This window comes from Entelurus aequoreus, linkage group LG02 (assembly GCF_033978785.1).
Source record: "Entelurus aequoreus isolate RoL-2023_Sb linkage group LG02, RoL_Eaeq_v1.1, whole genome shotgun sequence".
Lineage (NCBI taxonomy): Eukaryota > Metazoa > Chordata > Actinopteri > Syngnathiformes > Syngnathidae > Entelurus > Entelurus aequoreus.
In genome coordinates, this window is record NC_084732.1 from 50,791,420 (window position 1) to 50,809,541 (window position 18,122).

At 42.5% G+C, this 18,122-nt stretch overlaps 1 protein-coding gene across 5 annotated transcripts in view; it reads left to right on the forward strand.

The window, feature by feature from the left end:
* The window catches only part of sbf2 (SET binding factor 2), a 259,041-nt gene that overhangs the window by 163,008 nt on the left and 77,911 nt on the right, over positions 1–18,122 (forward strand). For all 5 annotated transcript variants that reach the window (XM_062028691.1, XM_062028699.1, XM_062028716.1 and 2 more), the window contains one exon: positions 9,623–9,772. In XM_062028691.1, coding sequence (XP_061884675.1) covers positions 9,623–9,772 — 150 coding nt within the window. The remainder of the gene's footprint in view (positions 1–9,622; positions 9,773–18,122) is intronic.

An 18,122-nucleotide genomic window follows, 5' to 3' on the forward strand; every position in this document is an offset into this window, starting at 1 on the left:
TTCCCACAATCTACATGTTTTCACCGGCACTGTTGCTGCGAGTGGCCGTGCTGACTCGCTTCCGTCCGGAAAAACACATGTGATGACGTTACCGACTATTGTTGACAAATGAATTTGTCGGCGACCAATACTATTGTCTATATTTGTCGACAATGTTGACAAATCGTGAGATTCCACCTTTAAATATTACTCTTTCACACATAAATTATAGAAAATTGGTGTGCCAGAGCTGTAAGTAATTGATTTACTTGTCTTTCACACAAAACCCAGTGAAGCTGGATGTTGTGTGTTTTTGTGTGTTCACACAGCAGTAAGAGATAACAAAATGTGTCTGGTTATGTGATATATTCAATAAATGCTGCTTAGCGTCAGTTACATTTAACACAACACGGCGGTAGAATTAGATTTTATTTCTCTTCTCATACTACTTCCAAGTCAACTTTGATCCCCACCCCCTGCCTATATTTCCATTTATCCATCCATCCATCCATCCATCCATCCATCTTCTTCCACTTATCCGAAGTCGGGTCGCGGGGGCAGCAGCCTAAGCAGAGAAGCCCAGACTTCCCTCTCCCCAGCTACTTCTTCCAGCTCTTCCTGAGAGATTCTGAGGCGTTCCCAGGCCAGCTGGGAGACATAGTCTTTCCTACGTGTCCTAAGTCTTCCCCGTGGCCTCCTACCGGACGTGACCTAAACACCTCCCCAGGGAGACGTTCGGGGGGCATTTTAACCAGATGCCCGAACCACTTCATCTGGCTCTTTTCGATGTTGAGGAGCAGTGGCTTTACTCTGAGCTCCTATGGAATTACAGAGCTTCTCATCCTATCTGTAAAGGAGAGCCCCGCCACTAGACAGAGGAAACTCATTTTGACCGCTTGTACCAATGATCTTGTCCTTTTGGTCATAACTCAAAAGCTCATGACCATAGGTGAGGATAGGAATGTAGATTGACTGGTAAATTGAGCGCTTTGCCTTCCGGCTCAGCTCCTTTTTCACCACGACAGATCTCACGATCCACTCTTCCCTCACTCATGAACAAGACCCCAAGGTACTTGAACTCCTCCACTTGGGGCAGGATCTTGTCCACAACCTGCAGATGGCCCTCCACCCTTTTCCGGGAAGAGAGAACCATGGACTCAGACTTTTCATCCCAGTCGCTTCACACTACTGGCCAGACGAAGCCAGCAGTTCTCCATAATCCGCAAAAAGAAGATACAAACTAGATCCCCTCAACGCCTTGAGTGCGCCTAGAAATTCTGTCCATAAATTTTGTAAACAGAATCTGTGACAAAGGGCAGCCCTGGCGCAGTCCGACCCTCACTGGAAAACGGGTCCGACTTACTGCAGAGAGAGACCTGACACTGATCATACAAGGGTGTCTTTTACGCTTTTTAGGGAGGTTTTTTAATGCTTTTTTTTTGAGTGTATAGTCATCAGCAAGCCGCACTCATCCCCGCGATTGTGCTAACAGTAGCTCTGGCATTAGCCAGGGCCCAGACAAAGCAAAAACCATTCAGCTCTTGGATGTATCTTGTCATCAAACGAAAGCCTACATGTTGACTTCCATCTTTTTTCATGTTGTGGATCATCGTGGCTGGTCTGACTATCATCCATCGCTATTGGTGGGAAATATCCGGGCTAACGTTAGCATCATTTAACACCTGCAGCTCATGCACCGGCATGTTATACAGCGTCACCACACTGGAAAAGATCCACGCGGACACTTTGACCTTCCTCGTCAGCCCAGTTACATCTACTGGGGTCAGGTCATCAGAGCACGACAACTACGAGCACAGATATAAGCTAGCAAACTGCAAAATCTCGAGTGGATCACAGTGTCCTCTTGCCTATGAACAAACAGGACTCTACAAATCATATCCTCTTTGAACAATTAAAATGTACAGTCTTTGTCTGATAAATCTGGATTTATTCACAAACACATTAAGGACAAGGGGCTGGGCATTTTCTGCCTCACAGGGATGTGGTAGCAGCCGGAAGTTTCTTCAGCTCTAAATAAGGCTTGCCCTCCTGTGTATAACTATCTGAGTAAGTAAGTAAGTAAATTATTTTTAGAAAGCGCTGTTCACAGATAAAAGCGCTGTACAAAACATGGGTGAAGTAAAACAATTCAATTAAAACAACAGGGGCAACATCATAAAAAGGATACAAAGTGGATTAAAAATTATAGTTAAAAGGTGCATGAACTAAAAGCTTTACTGAAAAGAGAAGTTTTCAAATATTTCTTAAAAGTTTCAACACAGTCAAAATCACGGAGGGACTGGTGCAAATTGTTCCAGAGTCTGGGAGCTATAGCCTGGAATGCCAGGTCTCCACAGGTTTTAAAACAAGTTTTTGGGATCTTTAGAAGACCCTGGCCTGAAGACCGGAGGCTATGCCCTGAGGAGTAGGGGCATAGCAATTAAGTGATGTACTGAGGGGCCCCACCATGCAACGCACGGAATGTCAGGACTAAAATCTTAAACTCAATGCGGAATTTAACTGGAAGCCAATGAAGACTGGATATAACGGGGGTGATATGGGCTGTTCTGGGTGCACCGGTCAAAAGTCTGGCAGCTGCATTTTGTACAGTCTGAAGTCTCTTTAGCATTGACTTGTTGAAGAAAGTGAAAAGAGAATTGCAATAGTCAATGCGAGATGAAATGAACGTGTGAATGATAATTTCGAGATCCAATTTTGACAACAAATTTCTCACTTTAGAAATATTTCTGAGATGATAAAAACAGTTTTTGGTCAGTTGACGACAGTGACCCTCCAAAGACATTTACTGATCAAACCAAGGTTTTTGAGGCTGCTTTTAACAGATGCACCCAGAACACCAAGGGAGTTACAGTATTGATCAGGGGGATCTTTTTATCGGGAGCAATTATCAGAGTTTCCGATTTGTTTGAATTTATCTGGAGGAAATTTGAGGACAACCAGTTTATAATAGAGGATACGTACTCCAAGAACTCAGATAAAAAAATAAACTCTGAATCATTGAAGGAGCATAACAGTTGAATATCATCTGCATAGAAATGATAAGAAACATTTTTAAAGCGGCATCAGATACAACAAAAATAAAACAGGCCCCAGAACAGAACCCTGGGCCACACCACATGACAGGTTGGACACATTGGACATTACATCATTACATCTAAGCAAAGCCCTTACAACTGGTCGTGGTGGTGGCCTTGCCGTTTTACCCCACAGTGACATTGAATTGAACTCTCTGTCAGCCACAGATTTATGTTCCTTTGAAAATCTGATACTCAAATGCAAACACCCTCTTAATGTAACAATAGCTCTTATTTACCATTCTCCAAAACCCCAACCAACATGTATTACAGATATACACAATTTCCTAATTTTAAGCATTTTGGTTATTGGTTTATCTTAATATTCACTTGGACTCTCCGTCCAATCAACTAGCCACAGAATTTAAACAAGTACTGGACTGTCTTAACCTCCCCAAGCCTGTCAATGTCTCCACCCACAATATAGGCCATACCCTGGATCTAGTTATCACCGACTCCCTCACAATCACTGAGCTCCATGCATATGACACTGGTGTGTCTGACCATCAGGCAGTTAACATTAAACTCCTCCTACTATCTCTCTACATATAGGCCAAAAGGTGAACCAGGAAAAAGTGTCTAGAAAGTGATTTTCGTTCCCACGTCTGGGCACTACTCTTTTTTTGCATTTTTGCATAGACAATGCCATTGTGGACATTAGGTTAAAAGTTCTCTGCAAAATATCCTGGCGGTTTTTTTTTAAAGCCATAAATGTATAAAAATAGGAATGACAAAAAAACGAAAATCTTATGCAGCTGTTTTTTCTTGTAAATGTATTTACATTCATTCTGGAAACAAAATCTCTCTCACAAATTGACATTAACACATATACCTAACATTTGAGACAAGTATTTTAGCATTGGTATACTTTAATTTGAATTTAAACCATGAAACATACAAAAAATATGAAAAAAACGCTTCAAAATAAGTGAATAGCAACCTGTACAATTGAACATACACATGGTACATTTTGCTAAACAATAATGTTTTATACATTAAAAATTTCAGTAGATACTTTGTTATAAGAGGAAGTAAAAAATAAAATAAAATAAAAAACACTTTGGCCCAAAATGGCTGACATAAATCAAAATATCGAATAATGCCGAAAAATGGACATACAAAAAAAACTGCATTACAGTTTAGAATCTGTACACAATATGGTACAAAACAATATTTACATGAACAAAACAATGTCTTGATGTCACAGCAGGTCTTGAGTATTTTTTTAAATACATGTTTTTATTATTTTGTCTTAACTTCGCACATTGTTAAAGCCATATCTCAAGAATTATTTGATAGATTTTCCTCAAATTTGGGACAAACTCAAACTATGATTATTATAATTTGTTTTAAGGTCAAGTGCACTGTAACCTCACATCCATCCATCCATCTTCAACCGCTTATCCGGAATCGGGTCGCGGGGACAGCAGCTCCAGCAAAGACCCCCAGACTTCCCTCTCCAGAGCAACATTTGCGACTTCCTCCTGGGGAATCCCGAAGCGTTCCCAGGCCAGAGAGGAGATGTAATCCCCCCATCTGGTCCTTGGTCTGCCGCGGGGCCTCCTCCCAGTGGGACGTGCAACGAGGACCTCCCTAGGGAGACGCTCGTGAGGCATCCGCACGAGATGCCCGAACCACCTAAGCTGGCTCCTTTCCAAGCGAAGGAGCAGCGGCTCTACTCCGAGTCTCTCTCGGGTGACTGCACTTCTCACCCTATCTCTAAGGGAGATGCCAGCCACCCTTCTGAGGAAACTCATTTCGGCCGCTTGTATCCGCTTGTATCCGCGATCTTATTCTTTTCGGTCATTACCCACACTTCATGACCATAGGTGAGAGTAACCTCACATAATATTTTTAAAGTATTTCACTTAAGTAACTAAAAAAAAAGAAATAGTAAAATACTATGAAGGATTTTTCTCAAATGGGGCAAAAACTCAAATTTTTATTAGAGAACTAACTGATTAAGTGTGACTTTGCGTATTCTGAAGGAGTGAGACATTGTTCATCTCTTAGCTATCACTATCATCAGAGCCTTCTTCCCATGTGCTTTTATCCTCTATTTCCATGGAAATATTGGCACAATTTTGGCACCGACACAAATCAGTACAGGACAGTCTTGCAGACATACAGGAAAATCTTCCTGTCTCACATTTGCTCTGCTTGCAGCTGCAGTGGACTACCTTTAACACACTATCAGGGGCAGGATTTGTAGTCATCCATGTCACTTTTAACTCCCCATCCGCAATGTGCCATCCATTGCCATTGGGGGAAAGGGCAGACATTATACCTTTGAGAGAATGTCTCATGAAGCACAATGTCCTAGTCCACTCAGCAGTGACACAACTTGTGAGGAACCTGTTAAATGCCCAATACTTAGACCAAGACATAATGATTTGGGTGTCTGCCTCTGACCTTTAGATGCAAGATACATAATGTCTTGACAAACAGATATCACTTTTAGGTTCACATCTTCTGGTATATCAACATAACAGGCTAATGTTGGTTCCTCTGTTGCACCTACAATCCAAGCAATAACATTGTACCGTTCAAGTGGCACAACAGATTTTGCATGGGACACATTTAAGTCATCTGATGTGTGTGGCCAGGGGCACGTCATACCGGGAGAGTCACATAGTAGCTGCTTCAATATCAGCCCTGCACTATAAAGTGTTCTCAGTAGTTTGCGGACCAGCTGTTGTTCTTGCCATGTGTTCAGTGTCACTTTCACCTAGGCTTACTGCAGTTGACTCAGTTGTGTCTGTACCTGATGGATGAGGTAGTCTGTCTATCACTTATCTGCAGACAATGTCTTAACAAAAACCAGTTTGCAGATGTTGCGCTTGAAACACCAGTTGCGGAAAGTCCAGAGTCAGCCTTCTCTTTAATGTATCCTGCCTGCAACATAAGAACACAGGGAAAGATGAGCACACGGGTGTAAATAAAGATATATTCATAAGTATTAGTAGTTTAAATATACTATCAAAGCCTTTTTTTAAATTATTATTCTTTTGATATTTTCCAGCATAAAAGTGTTTTACATCGCTGCCAAAAAAAGCTTCTGTTGTTACCTGTAGTTTGAAGCATCACAATCTTCATGGTTTTGCACCGTATTTAAAAACATACGTCGTAGCTGCTTCATTCTCAGCACCTCCTGATTAACAATTCTCTTTTGGCGGATGATCCTCTCGCAGAATATGTTGTAGCTGGCATCAAAGGTTGCTTCACTTCTGTAAAGAAACACACACACACACACACATTTAATATGTGCCAAAAGGTATGCATCAAGATTGTAGCTACATACAAACAGCCTTTACAAGTGCATCTAAAGCAAATGTAATATCATGGAAAAGTCAATTCAAAAAGTGAAACTTTTATTTATTCTATATTCATTTCATAATTATTGACACTGTGTCTGTCATGCATCTATAATTTGAATTGTAATTTATAGTTTGTATATAATTGATAATGCAATTTAATAACTTAGAGATAGGGTGAGAAGCTCTGCCATCTGGGAGGAGCTCAAAGTAAAGCCGCTGCTCCTCCACATGGAGAGGAGCCAGATGAGGTGGTTCGGGCATCTGGTCAGGATGCCACCCGAACGCCTCCCTAGGGAGGTGTTTCAGGCACGTCCGACCGGTAGGAGGCCACGGGGAAGACCCAGGACATGTTGGGAAGACTATGTCTCCCGGCTGGCCTGGGAACACCTCGGGATCCCCCGGGAAGAGCTGGACCAAGTGGATGGGGAGAGGAATGTCTGGGCTTCCCTGCTTAGGCTGCTGCCCCCGCAACCCGACCTCGGATAAGCGGAAGAAGATGGATGGATGGATGGAATTTAATAACTCACTTCTTCATCTGCGGTTCCAATAACTGTTACATAGTCTCTGTCTTCAATATGCAAGAGAATGCTACTGTCTTGCTTTATCCTGGTAGCGTTCATCAACTGGCCTAAAAATAAAAGATGATTCAATGGTTTGTAAGTGTGTAAGTGCTACGTGTAGTGTGTGTGTGTGTTTACCTGCTGAAAGCGTTTGTGCCTGTGAGAGATGGTCCTTCTGCCGTTTGCCTCCCACAGTAGTTCTCTTGTCCGTTTTCTTGCAAATGATCCAAATGGCAGGGAGCACAGGGCCAGCAGAACCGATAGGCAGGCCCGTCTTCGATCTTAGATTTTTTCTTTGGAATGCCACTTGTCGAGTCTGAAGTGTTGTCCGATGCCACAAACTCATCTTGACCCACATCCAGCCGATTGGCCAGTTTTTCGGCAGAGTCCAAACGCTTCTTATCAATGAACCGCCGGTAACAAGTCGGGTGAAGCCCAGCGTCATCAGGAATAACTTTAAATTCAACATCGATACAGGATGTGAATGGCTCGGCTACTTTATGAGACTCTCCATCACAGCAAAGCCACCGTTTTAAACAATTCCTGTAAGTATCCCACCTTCTGATAGTGAAATCGATCACCTCTTCATTCCTAAAAGACGTAACATGCATGTAGCATATTTTGTTGTTCTTTTTTCAAACTTTTTTAAGGTGTTTTAGAGTATTTTCCTCTTCATCGCTAGACGTTGTTGACATCGCCATCTTGGATCTGCGTGGCTACCCGATTGGTCGAATGTGAAGCGCGTGACAAAAACGTCACCTCTTGAGACGAAAATATTGTTACGCCAAGCAAGAAATAGTCCCGACTTTAAACACTAATTTAAAAAAATTGCCTGGATGTCCAGTGGAGAACTTTTTTTTTCTCATTGAAAACCAAAATATATTTTTTAAGAACCAAAAATTATTTAGTGCCCAGACATGGGAACGAGATGAAACGAAAAACGGTCTCACCTTATGGCCTAATAAAACCAAAACAAACAATAACTTTCTGGAACCTAAATAACATTGATTCCCACTCTTTCAGTTATCATCTCCAGCTTCTTCTCCTACCTACTTCCTCCTCATTCTCGTACCTCATGGATTTTTACAATCACAGTCTATCCTCTATCCTGGACTTTAATACACCATTGAAAAAACAGAAAGTCTCCTTTTTACTGGTCTGCCCGGTGGTACACAAAGGAGCTGAGGCAAATGAAAAGGTCAGGTCATGTCCTGGAGCGAGCCAGCGTAAGATCCGGCCTGACGGTGCATAAATAGGCCTACCGGGAACATCAAATATCTTACGTTAAATCCCCTTCCGTGTCCAGGACAGAACACTATTCCACAATCATCAACTATAACCCAGGTAATTCCAAGCAAATCTTCTCTACAGTTAGTCACATTCTCAAACCACAAATCACCCCATACCACACTCATACAGGCAGTAACTGCAACAAATTCCTTGAATTTTTCACCTCCAAAGTTAACAATATCCACTCATTTTTCATACAAACGCATAGTCCCATTTGACATTCCAGCAACTTTCAGCGCACAACATTTCTCACATTTCATCCCTACAACGCAGCATGAGGTCGAGAAGATCATCCGCAGATCCACACCATAGACATGCTCCCTTGATCTTCTCCTTTCCTCTCCTCAAAACACACACCCATTGCATTACCCCTCTCATAACAAAAATCAATAATCTTTCTCACCAAACAGCCAACATTTCTTCCTCTCTCAAAACAGCTTTGATAAAACCTCTATTCAAAAAAACAACCTTACACCCGATCCCTCTGTCAAATCACCGGCCCATTTCAAATATCCCATTAATTTCCAAAATCCTAGTAAAAGTTGTTTTCTATCCAGCTTCACAGCAATCTCAAATCAAGTGACCTCTATGAAAAATTCCAATCCGGTTTCCGCCCCTCCCACAGCACAGAATCATCTCTCATCAGAGTCACCAGTGATCTGCTGATGGGAAATCCCTCCTCATTCTTCTCGACCTATCTGCTGCGTTGGACACTATTGACCACAACATCCTCCTCCACCTCTGCCCTTCACTGGTTTCGCTCCCATTTCACTGACAGGACCTGGGGGATACTAAAACTCGCCCCCACACTGTCACCTATGGGGTCCCCCAGGGCAACGGGCTCAGTCCAACCCTCTTCACCATCAACATGCTTCTCATCGGGTGTGTCGTCAACAGACATGGAATTATTTTCCACTGCTATGTTGACAACACACCTTAAAGTCTCACCCACTGTGTCTCCCACTGCCACCTTTGCTCGTCTCAGCTCCTGCCTGGAGGAAATAAACGCATGCATGAGTCAAAACTTCCTGCAGCTGAATGGCTCAAAAACAGGCGCCATTCAAACCGGTACTCCTCAAAAACTCCGTTCTTCCCACATAACCTCAGTTTCAATTTTTGACCGCTACTTTCCCTTCTCTCCCTCCGTTACCAATCCCATCGGGATCCCTGGCAGGAGCCTCTGGAAGCTACAATATGCTAATTATATGTTAATTATATGTGAATTATATTATAATTGTATATGTATATAAATATATGTATGTATGTGTTGAAGATTGCAATCATTTTCTGTTACTGATTGGGATTTTTTTGTGTGAAAAATTTCAGATAAAAATCTTGTCACATTTTGTAATTAATTCCTAATAAAATGTTTATTTTTCAGACTCTTCCTGCTGCATTGCGTGCCCTCAAAAGCAAAGCAGCTCGCCAGTGTCTGACTGATGAGCTGAGTCGTCATGTTCAGCAAAATCGGGCCATACTGGACCACCAACAATTTGACTACATTATTCGGATGATGAATTGTGCCCTCCAGGTAATTCACAGAATCAGAAAAAAATGAAAAAATGTTTTTCACAACCTGACCTAATACCTGTTCATCCTTTCCTAAACACTTAGTGATCATGAGTACATACTGTAGATTCTTAATGTTTTTTAATTTAGCACATAGAAAATTAAATTCCTAGGAATTTTGTTCTCCAGAAATCGGGATCACTTTTACTTTCTTTCAGCATCTAATACACCAGATCAGTTAATGTAAAACAAAATAGTTAAATCGTTATAAAAAAATAACTTTCTGCAAGACAGACAACTGAATGATTATCAGCTTTTTGTTCTATGTTTACTTTACTGGTAGAAACCTGCAACTACCCCAGATTTGTTTCCAACTTTTTATGTAAAACACATCTGGGGTAAAAAAAATAATCCCACTGTACAGTTGCAAATCTCTTCATGACTGACAAACAAAACAGAAAAATACTAACAATATCTCTAACTTTTAGAGAAGCACAATTGCACATCAGATGTACTGGCCACAGTTGCCCTTCATCCTTGTTTTCTTTTTACTGTATTCTCTCATTTGGGTCTGTTTATAACATTTTGTGAGAGTGAGACTCTGCAATGCTGCTCATTGTTTATCAGACAGCTTGTTTGTCACCTCCTGGTGTCCTCATGTTTGGAATACTTGCTAAAGTTGGTAATCCATGTGCTGCTTCGAAAGAGTCAGTGAAGCTTCACTCACCCAGAACAGCCTAGGCTTTATTGGTAATATTAAATTTTTATTGCCTAGAATTGGCCCTTTCTTTAGGTTTTAATTATTGTAAGATGTCCCCTGTATGCAGCTTTCACGAATTGCCTTTGAATTTCAGTCATTTTAAATACAAAGCCATTTAATCCAAACAGATGTTCAGGGCATGAGCACAATGTCATTTTCATGGGTTCAATTAATCATTTATTATAGAATAGTTTGAAAGTAAAGCCAATCACAAAAAACTGCTAACACAATGAAACAAATTATGATCTGCAATTTCTCACTGGCTAACTGGATTTGCTTCACTTTCTATTTATTTTTGTTCATAGTTTAGTTTTACCGACCAACCTTCTCTCTGACCTGCTACCTTATCATGGTAGAGGAGTTTACATGTTTTAATTACCTAGGAGCTCCCCTGGTAGGGTCTCCCAAGACAAACAGGTCCTTGGTGAGGGACCACACAAAGAGCAGCTCGAAGACCTCAATGAAAAATTATTAACAAGGACTCAGATTTCCCTCGCATGGACGCGGGTCACCGGGGACCCCCTCTGGAGCCAGGGTAGGTGGTGGGGCTCGATGGCGAGCAGCTGGTCCGGGCTTGTCCCCATGGGGCCCGGCCGGGAGTAGTACGAAGAGGCAATGTGGGTCCCCCCCTCCAATAGACTTACCACTCATAGGAGGGGGCATAGAAGTCGGGTGGAGTATGAGCTTGGCGGCAGCCGAAGGTAGGGCTCTTGGCGGAATAATCCTTGGCTACAGAAGCTCGCTCTTGGGACGTGGAACGTCATCTCGGTGAGGGGGAAGGAGCCTGAGCAGTTGCGCGAATTAGAGAAGTTCCGGCTGAATTTAGTTGGACTCACTTCGACACACAGCAAGGGCTCTTGAACCAGTCCTCTCAAGAGAGGCTGGACCCTCCTTCACTCTGGCGTTGCAAGCAGTGAGAGACGACAGGGTGGTATGGTAATTCTTAATGCCCCCCTGGCTCAGAGCCTGTACGTTGGAGTTTCACCCAGTAGATGAGAGGGTAGCTTCCCTCCGCCTTCGGGTGGGGAGACAGGTCCTGACTGTTGTTCATGCTTACGTACCAAATAGCAGCTCACAGTACCCGCTCTTTTTGGATTTTTTCATGGGATAACTTGAAAATGCTCCCCCAGATGATTCCCTTGTTCTGCTTGGTAACATCAACGTTCACATTGGCAATGACAGTGAAACCTGGAGAGGGGAGATTGGGAGGCACAGCCGCCCGGATTTAAACCCAAGTGGTGCTTGTTTTTGGACTTTTGTGCTCATCACAGTTTGTCCTTAATGATCACCATGTTAGAACATAAGGGTGTCCATACATATGGACCCCTGAGGCAGCGGACAGCACCGACACACGGGTTTTGCGGTCGCAGAGGCAAAAACTGGGACACGGGAGGAGTCCAGGGAAGCCATGGATAATGATTTCCAGAAGGCTTTGAAGCATTTCTGCACCACCGTCTGCTGCATCAAGAGGGGGAAGCAGTGCACTGTCAACACCGTGTATGGTGGGGACGGTGTGCTGCTGACCTTGACTGAGGATGTTGTGGCTCGGTGGAGGTAATACTTAAAATACATTAAAGCCTTCCTTTGAGGAACCAGTGCCTGGGGAATCTGTGGTGGGCTCTCCTATTTCTGGGGCTGAGCTTGCCAAGGTAATTAAAAAGCTCCTCGATAGCAGGGCTCCGAGGGTGGATGAGATCTGCCCGGAGTTCCTTAAGGCTCTGGTCGTAGAACTATGGAACAGGTCTATACTCTTGGCAGGGTCTTTGAGGGTGCATGGGAGTTTGCCCAACCAGTCTACGTGTGCTTTGTGGACTTGGAGAAGGCATTAGACCGTGTCCCTCGGAAAAATCCCGTGAACAGTGCTCAGAGATTTTGGGGAATCGAACCATCTGATTGTGGTCCGCTCCCTGTATGATCGGTGTCAGAGCTTGGTCCGCATTGCTGGCATTAAGTCGGACCCATTTCCAGTGAGGGTTGGACTCCGCCAGGGCTGCTCTTTGTCACCAATTCTGTTCATAACTTTTAAGGGATTCAGTTTGGTGCCTCTATGATTGCGTCTCTGCTTTTTGCGGATGGCCTCATCTAGCTATCTTCATCTTCAGGTCTCACTGGATCAGTTCCCAACCGAGTGTGAAGCAGCTGAGATGAGAGTCGGCACCTCAAAGTCGGAGTCCATGGTTCTCGCCCAGAAACGGTTGGAGTACCATCCCCGAGTTGGTGGGGGAGATCTTTCCCCAAGTGGAGGAGTTCAAATACCTCGCTGTCTTGTTAACCAGAAAGAGAACAGTGGATTGTGAGATCAAGAGGCAGATCGGTGTGGCGTCTGCAGTGATGCGGTCCCTGTATCGATCTGTTGTGGTGAAGAAGGAGCTGAGCCACAAGGCAATGCTTTCAATTTACCGGTCGATGTACGTTCCCATCCTTACTTCTGGTCATGAACTTTGGGTTATGACCGAAAGAACAAGATCAGGTGTACAAGAGGCTGAAATTAGTTTTCTCCCGTATCTGGGACTCTCCCTTAGAGATATCAGCGCTCAAATGTTACCGCGGCAGCCCCGGCAAGTGCCGTTACCGCGGTATATATATATATATATACAGTATATATATATATATATATATATATATATATATATATATATATATATATATATATATCCTGCTTCGAAAGAAAATGTTTGCCTTGGTGCCCTTCTAACTTGCCTTGGTGCCCAAAAATATGAGCCCTCCTTTAAGGCAAGTGCCTTGACCTTAAAAAGTAAAAATTCAGGGCCTGAGATATCATATAGTAAAAGCAGATTTTAAGCATCTATAAGAGATTTTTGAGAAATCTTACTCCATCAGTGTTGCTAAAACAAGTGAAGGCAACTGGATTTTTTTTAAAACAAGCTTAGTGTTTGGCTTTTTATTTGTTAATCATCATTGTATTTTAGGGATTTATTTCAGATGAGCCAGCAACAGTTCAAAAATAGCAAATTGGCGGTCAAGTTGTAACTTACAGCCTTTGTTGCAACACCCATTCACATACAAGCCCCACATGGATATTTTAGTGTTTAGTGTGATTGTGTGAGAGCTAGGAAGAAATCAGATGACCTATACTGAAAAAAATGTTCCTTGTCCTAGGAAAGCCTAATGATCCCTCATTAGGATTTCTGGCACCCACTATGATGTGACACATAGATTCGCAATGACATCATTAGAAAGCCAATCATGACATTCATCATTAAACTGTCGTCTCATAGCAGTTTTGTTTTCTGGTTGTAATCAGTGTTCTAAAAGTTTTTTATGTTGGGATGACAATATATTAGAATCAGGTGTCCATGTGGTACGAAAGTGCTCTTTTTTTTTTTTTAAGGCTGTGATGTACGGTAAAATGGACGCATTCTTAGGATTGTGTCAGCCAAAAATTGTTTGCAATGTTTCTTTTTTTTCCCAGCTTAAACAAGTGCTATTACTCTTATCCTTCTTTCTGTCATTAATCCATTGACGTAATATTTGAGCTAATTGCACATCTAGTTGTGTGTTTGTGTGTGCATGCGCACTAGTCAGTGCTCCAGCTACCCTAAGTGAACAAGCCATGTGGGGGACTGAGGCCTGCTGTGGATGTATCCTGGCATCCCAGCCATTTCCTGTTTGATAGGATTATTAGCCCTCTGTGCTCTACTCTCTCATAGCCGAGGGCCTCATCTTGGTTAAAAAACACATTCTGAATGGCAGTTTACTGGGAGAAAAGATTATGCTGGGAGGTTTATGTGGCCACCATGCTGCCAAGTTCACCCCACATGATGTTAAAGTTGATGTTGCACATGTTCTACACATATGTTGTTGAGAGGAAATCTTAAAGCTGATTGAAGAAATCACCAGCTAGATGGTACCCTATGCCTCTACAGGGTGCCTGAAGACCACTGTAACTGTCTCAACAGTTTCAGTCTGTGACTTCATTACTTTTGACTTTATTTAGGGCATAACTTAGACTCTTGCTGTGATAACATGGCCCCTGTCTGCTTCTGCAGCCTTGATAGACTGCCTGACATATTAATAATCACTGGGATGTGGACCTGAGTAGCATTCCCATGTTTAGCTAGCATATTTCCTTGAATGTCCAGTATGGCCAGGTGAACATCTGCTGCAATCAGGTTTTTGACTCCACGGAGGTCAACTATTTGGCCTACTCTTCCTCTTAGTAAACTCTGATGCCCGTCCATCATTAACTGAAAAATATTTGAATCCACTGTGTGTGTAACTACAAATAAAAGAGTTATAAACGTGCGCATTCCTTTTGCGTCACTTCATCTTACGGCTTTCCTGGATAGTGTGAGTCTGAGAAACACTCAGGAAGTTTCCTTTTGTTCACTTCCTGCATAATTTCTGTCACATGCTCGAGCTCCCTGTTTTTGTTTACTGCATATGTGTCATCGTAGACGTAAGAGCTCCCGCAACTTCAAGGGGAGGCAGACTGGTGAGAAATACCGTAAATAATAGGGGGGAAAGAGGACAGCGGGATGTCGCTGCAGACAAAAAATATGAAGCTAGAAAAGCTTGTTCGCTATTGATCTTTAAAACTCAGAAAATATGCCCTGCCCCACTTTGTGCTTAGTATATCCTTTGTGGCAACGCCTGCAATTCCTTGCTCAATTTCCTCTTTTTATTGGAAACTCGATTTTCATTTTACATTCTATCCGATAACTTGTCAGTAAGAAGCTAGTATTGTGAGTTTATCTAGAAAGCTTTTGAGCTGCCATTGCTATAGGGCATTTTACAAACCCCGTTTCCATATGAGTTGGGAAATTGTGTTAGATGTAAATATAAACGGAATACAATGATTTGCAAATCCTTTTCAACCCATATTCAATTGAATGCACTACAAAGACAAGATTTTTGATGTTCAAACTCATGAACTTTATTTATTTTTTGCTAATAATAATTACCGTATTTTCCGCACCATAAGGCGCCCCGTGTTATTAGCCGCACGTTTAATGAACGGAATATTTCAAAACTTTGTTTACCTATTAGCCGCCCCGTGTTATTAGCCGCACCTACGCTACGCTAAAGGGAATGTCAACAAAACAGTCAGATAGATCAGTCAAACTTTAATAATATATTACAAACCAGCGTTCTAACAACTCTGTTCACTCCCAAAATGTAATGTGCAAATGTGCAATCACAAAAATAGTAACACTCAAAATAGTGCAGAGCAATAGCAACATCAATAACTCAACGTTGCTCGAACGTTAATGTCACACGACACACAAAATAAACATTTAAAGCTCACTTTCTGAAGTTATTACTCATCCACAAATCCCTCGAATTCTTCTTCTTCGGTGTGCTTCACTTGTTTTTGACACCATCTGTGATGTGGGCGCGCATGCAGTCGTAGATCAACAGGAACGGCGCTGCGTGAAAAAAGTCACCCGGTGTCTTCGCGTAAACGTCTATCAACCACTCGCTCATCTTTTCTTCATCCATCCATCCCTTCGAGATAGCTTTTATGATGACGCCGGCTGGAAAGTTCTCTTTTGGCAAGGTCTTCCTTTTGAATATCACCGTGGGTGGAAGTTTCTGGCCGTTAGCATGGCAAGCTAGAACCACAGTAGGACGACTTCTCATTCCCTGTGGTGCGAATATTCACCGTACGTGTTCCCGTTGTATCCACAGTGCGGTTCACATGAATATCAAAAGTCAGTGGAACCTTGTACGCGTGTCTCTTAGTAGGAGACATTTTGTTGTCTTTACAGAAATACACAAATGAAATGAAACGTAATATCCGCGCGCTTCTTCTTCTACGGGGGCGGGTGCTCACCTTGGCGGTTGCTTACCGTAGAAGAAGAAGCGCTTCCTCTTTTACGGGGAAAAAAGATGGCGGCTGTTTACCGTAGTTGCGAGACCTAAACTTTATGAAAATAAATATGAATATTAATCCATATATAAGGCGCACCGGGTTATTAGCCGCACTGTCTGCTTTTGAGAAAAATTGTGGTTTTTAGGTGCGGCTTATGGTGCGGAAAATACGGTAACTTAAAATGTCATGGCTGCAACACGTGCCAAAGTAGTTGGGAAAGGGCATGTTCACCACTGTGTTACATGGCCTTTCCTTTTAACAACACTCAGTAAACTTTTGGGAACTGAGGAGACACATTTTTTAAGCTTCTAAGGTGGAATTCTTTCCCATTCTTGCTTGATGTACAGCTTAAGTTGTTCAACAGTCTGGGGGTCTCCGTTGTGGTATTTTAGGCTTCATAATGCGCCACACATTTTCAATGGGAGACAGGTCTGGACTACAGGCAGGCCAGTCTAGTACCCGCACTCTTTTACTATGAAGCCACGTTGATGTAACACGTGACTTGGCATTGTCTTGCTGAAATAAGCAGGGGCGTCCATGGTAACGTTGCTTGGATGGCAACATATGTTGCTCCAAAACCTGTATGTACCTTTCAGCATTATGGCGCCTTCACAGATGTGTAAATTACCCATGTCTTGGGCACTAATACACCCCCATACCATCACAGATGCTGGCTTATAACTTTGCGACCTATAACAATCCGGATGTTTTTTTTCCTCTTTGGTCCAGAGGACACGACATCCACAGTTTCCAAAAACAATTTGAAATGTGGACTCGTCAGACCACAGAACACTTTTCCACTTTGTATCAGTCCATCTTAGATGAGCTCAGGCCCAGCGAAGCCGACAGCGTTTCTGGGTGTTGTTGATAAACGGTTTTGACCTTGCATAGGAGAGTTTCAACTTGCACTTACAGATGTAGCGACCAACTGTAGTTACTGACAGTGGGTATCTGAAGTGTTCCTGAGCCCATGTGGTGATATCCTTTACACACTGATGTCGCTTGTTGATGCCGTACAGCATGAGGGATCGAAGGTCACAGGCTTAGCTGCTTACGTGCAGTGATTTCTCCAGATTCTCTGAACCCTTTGATGATATTACGGACCGTAGATGGTGAAATCCCTAAATTCCTTGCAATAGCTGGTTGAGAAAGGTTTTTCTTAAACTGTTCAACAATTTGCTCACGCATTTGTTGACAAAGTGGTGACCCTCGCCCCATCCTTGTTTGTGAATGACTGAGCATTTCATGGAATCTACTTTTATACCCAATCATGGCACCCACTTGTTCCCAGTTTGCCTGTTCACCTGTGGGATGTTCCAAATAAGTGTTTGGTGAGCATTCCTCAACTTTATCAGTATTTATTGCCACCTTTCCCAACTTCTTTGTAACGTGTTGCTGGCATCAAATTCTAAAGTTAATGATTATTTGCAAAAATAAAAAATGTTTATCAATTTGAACATCAAATATCTTGTCTTTTTTTTTTTCTTTTTTTTTCTTTTTTTTTTCCTTTTTTTATAATGTCCTGCCCAGCTTCTCGGGCAAATCATATAGCAGATGTAGATGCCCATATCGGCTGTTCAGATTTACTTTACAAAAGAGAAGTGTAGGATACTTCTCTTGTTGCCTTACTTGTATTTTGACTTTATTAAATGTATTTATATTATCATTTGGTGCAGCCGGGCCGGAGCAGGAGGGGATAGAAAGAGAGAAAAAGGAAGACAGAGGGGGGAATTGTGGGGACAAGAGGGGGATTAGACAGAGAGACAAAAACAACAA